We start from the raw sequence: 4,147 nt of genomic DNA on the forward strand, positions 1-4,147 counted from the left end.
AAAAAACAAAAAAGACAAAAAACAAAATACAAGAAGAGATACACAAGTTAAAACGATGCTTCGGGCCTGTAAAGCTTAAAATATTGATAATGCCTATGGTGGTTTAAATATGCTTGGCCCAGGGAATGGCACTATTAGGAGGTGTGGCCTTATTGGAGTAGGTGTGGCCTTGTTGGAGACAGTTGGGTGGGCTTGGGAGCTCTGCCCAGTGCAGAATAATCAGTTTTCTCTTGGATATAATCAGTTGGAGATGCAGAACTCTCAGCTCCTCCTGCTCCATGCCTTCCCGGAAGCTGCCATGCTCCTGGATTGATAATAGTGGACTGACACTCTCAAACTGTAAGCCAGCCCCAATTAAATGTTGTCCTTATAAGAGTTGCCTTGGTCATGGTGTCTGCTCACAGCAGTAAAATCCAAACTAAGAACGTCAAATATTGTTGAAGGCACGGGGAAATGGGTTCTCTCAGATATTGTCATTAGGAACTCTTAAAGGGGGACTGGAGAGATGGCTCAGTGGTTAAAAGCACTCACTGCTCTTCCAGTGGACCTGTGTTTGATTCCAACATTTGATGGCGGTTCACAAAAAAACAAAACAAACAAGCAAACAAAAAATTGGAATCAACCTACTCAAATTAGAGATAGCGAGCTGAATTCACACTTTTCTTATGTGGCATGGTAAGAAACTGGAAAACTACATAATTTCATAAATTTTGCTAAGCCTGATTCTAGAATTATTTATTTATTTATTTATTTATTTATTTATTTATTTTGGTTTTTTGAGACAGGGTTTCTCTGTATAGTCCTGGCTGTCCTGGAACTCAACTCTGTAGACCAGGGTGGCCTCGAACTCAGAAATTTGCCTGCCTCCACCTCCCAAGTGCTGGGGTTAAAGGTGTGCACTACCACACCCGGCCTTTTTTTTTTTTTTTTTTTCCTCTCTAGCATTATTTATCAACCCTGGAAAATGTACCCACAACAGTCACTCTTAAAACTGGATCAAAGATAATTTCTTTTCCTTGTAGTCATCAGACTGACCTTTAACTTGCTATAATTCAGCTTTCCTCACTTGTGAGGGAGTAGGTATGAAGATGGGTTTTCTTGCCTTTCCACTCAGTGATCAAAGCCTGAAGCAACCACTTATTGTCCTTTGGTCTTAGTTTCCCCAAGACTCTCAATTGAAGTCACATACATGTTTTGCTTTTTAAGATTGCATATATTCCATATTAGGGATGTTCTATGTAGGAATGTTAATAAACTATGGAATTAACCAGTCATAGGAAATTTTAGTTTTTTAAAAAATTAGTTTATAGCCGGGCGTGGTGGCACACGCCTTTAATCCTAGCACTCGGGAGGCAGAGGCAGGCGGATTTCTGAGTTCAAGGCCAGCCTGGTCTACAAAGTGAGTTCCAGGACAGCCAGGGCTACACAGAGAAACCCTGTCTCGAAAAACCTAAAAAAAAAAAAAAAAAAAAAAAAAAAAAAAAAAAAAAAAAAAAAAAATAGTTTATTTTACTTTTAAATATTGTCTTTTCTTTTGTGTCCATTTTCTTCCAGAGAAGCAGCTGCAGTGGCCCAGCAAGCTAGCCCACCTTGCTCTCTCATTAACACCTGAAGTTACTGAAGATGGGCTTTTCTGTGCGCTACTTATTTGTACCAAACAATTGACCGCTTGGTCTGGTGTTTACCTAAAGAAACACTCATCAGTTCTTACACTGAAGAAAAATATGGCTAAGTATTACAGAATATATGTGTGTATAGACACACACACACAATGTATTGTCGGGTATTATAGCACCAAGAAAACTAATGAATGCATGCCTTTTGGTTTAAATAAAATTAATGCATATACAGTGGAATCAATAATTATTCCTGTTGTCATGAATTATACCAAACTGCTCCTTCTGAGAGAAATCTCTCTTCCTTCATTTCTATACAAGACACTTAATTCTCCTTTTGTATCTATTTAATAATGATTGCTACCTCCCCTTAACAATTCTACTTCTAGGCATCCATTCTAGTAAAAATAGTTGCTTATCTGCATAGGGTAGATTACATGATGAATATCAAATAATTTTATAATAAAAACCTGAAACTAAAATTTTCTATGAGACTGGTTAGTAAAGTATAGTATATTCCCAATATGGGGTATATGCAATTTTAAAAAGCTAAATATGTGTGTGACTCCAAATATAGAAGCATATACACCAGTCACACATATAATAACTTATTTATGCATAACCATAGAAAAGTTTAAGAGTCTTTACCATTGGTATCCGAGAAGAGTGGGGTGCGAGGTATTTAATAGAAGTTTGGGGCTTTGGTTGTTGTTATTGTTGTTGTCATTGGTTTGTTTGGTTGGCTGGTTTTTTCTTTATTTCAGTGAAAATATAACCATGTACTTACTATTTGTGTGATTTTTTTAAAAATACACAAAGGCACCTTCCTCTGGCATTTTGATCAACTCAAGATCTGAGGGCTTTCCACTGCAGTCGTACTGGATAGGACTGTGGACTTGTATCTGTCTCCTCCTCGCCCATCCAGGAATATGGTTAACTCCTTAGCAGGTGGGAGCTGTATCCCCCCGCAGAAGGCCTGGAAGGTTGGTTGTCTGATAACTAACTGCTACTGAAAGGTGAAAGAAAACAGTTTGCCCAGAAAAAAAAAAAAAAAACCATCTTCAGTAACAAAAAGGTGTAAAGAAAGAAGCGAGGGAGGCTAGCTCGCTCGGCCTCCCGCAGCTGCTTCTTCGGAAGAAAATAGATGCGAAAGGAGAGCCGATATTTAAAAATAAAATACAGGGAAGGTACTGACGCCTTGGGTTGAGCTTTAGACCCAGCTAAGTCAATAACCATTTTCACTCCTCTGCTTTCTGCTTCCGAATTTGCGAAACGTTTACGAGGGAGGGGAGTACTTTCCAAGTTCTAACGCGTTTTAACTCGGGTGGGGGTGGGGTGTGTGTTTCCCGAAGCGATGAGCTCTGTCCCTGGTGGGCAGTAAGTTTAAAAGGCTAGGTTTGTAGCTTAGCCTCTCTGGGGCCTTCGTGCTAGCTCCTTTGAGGGATGAATTGACCTTCATCACTCAAACCTGCACAATCCATTCCCATTATAAATAACCTTGGTGCCATATTTACTCTGTCGCTGTGTTTGTTAGCAGCGGACCTCCAGTCTGCGAGAGCATGGCAATCCGGAGGAGCAAAGAACTGCAGGTGGGCACTACATACCTACGTGCCAATCGCTGCAGGATTCACTTTTATTAATAACTACGAGTCTAAAGAAGAGAGTATGGTCAATGTCATCCCCTCTCCGGCACCCGAAATCAAGCGCTTTTCCCTTCCCGGGGATTGTCAAGCTCACCGCCAAGCGCAGGCTCCACTGATCCTAGGGCCGCCCTGCCTGAGGTCCCGAGCACCAGCCTGGCCAGCATCACAATGAGCTCTCTGGGACCCCGGGGCTGCTGACCACTTCCTTTCCTCGGCTCCTTCCTGCTCTTCTTCCTACGGGCGCTGTCCAGGCTCTTGAGCGCCCAGCAGCCAGCACCGGCAGAAAGAGGTACTGCCACACAGTTACTGTTTGACTTTATTAGGCAAGGTTTTTGGCAGGTTTAACTTCACGTGCTTTAGTGTGTTAGCTTCCCATTGCTACATTAACAAATCACCACATATTTACTGGATTAAAACAACAGAAATTATAATTTTTTAAAAAAACTTCTGGGGGCTGGTGAGATGGCTCCGTGGGTAAGAGCACCGGACTGCTCTTCCAAAGGTCCGGAGTTCAAATCCCAGCAACCACATGGTGGCTCATAACCATCCGTAACAAGATCTGACACCCTCTTCTGGAGTGTCTCTCACTGAACGTGAATATGATCCAATCAATAGAGAGATGGCTTCATGGTTAAGAGTATTTATTGCTCTTGCAGAGGACGGAGGTTCAGTTTCCAACATTTATATATAGTTCACAACAATCTATAGCAGTTCCATGTATAGGAAATCCAATGCTCTCTTCTGATCCCTGAGGGTACCAGACAAACATGTGGTGCACAGACACATACGAAAACAAAACACTCATATACACTAACGAAATACAAAATTATTTAAAAAAAAATAAGACGACCACGTCAGATCGGCTGTCTGGTCATGGAGCTTCAAGGG

At 41.4% G+C, this 4,147-nt stretch overlaps 1 protein-coding gene across 1 annotated transcript in view; it reads right to left on the reverse strand.

Moving 5' to 3' along the window:
- The window catches only part of Tstd3 (thiosulfate sulfurtransferase like domain containing 3), a 7,707-nt gene extending 4,201 nt beyond the window's left edge, over positions 1-3,506 (reverse strand). Inside the window, exon 1 of the mRNA XM_021221924.2 lies at positions 3,354-3,506. Within this exon, the coding sequence (XP_021077583.1) occupies positions 3,354-3,423 (70 nt within the window). The 5' untranslated portion in view covers positions 3,424-3,506. The remainder of the gene's footprint in view (positions 1-3,353) is intronic.
- Positions 3,507-4,147: the final 641 nt, after the last annotated feature.

Source organism: Mus pahari, chromosome 22 (assembly GCF_900095145.1).
Source record: "Mus pahari chromosome 22, PAHARI_EIJ_v1.1, whole genome shotgun sequence".
Classification (NCBI taxonomy): domain Eukaryota; kingdom Metazoa; phylum Chordata; class Mammalia; order Rodentia; family Muridae; genus Mus; species Mus pahari.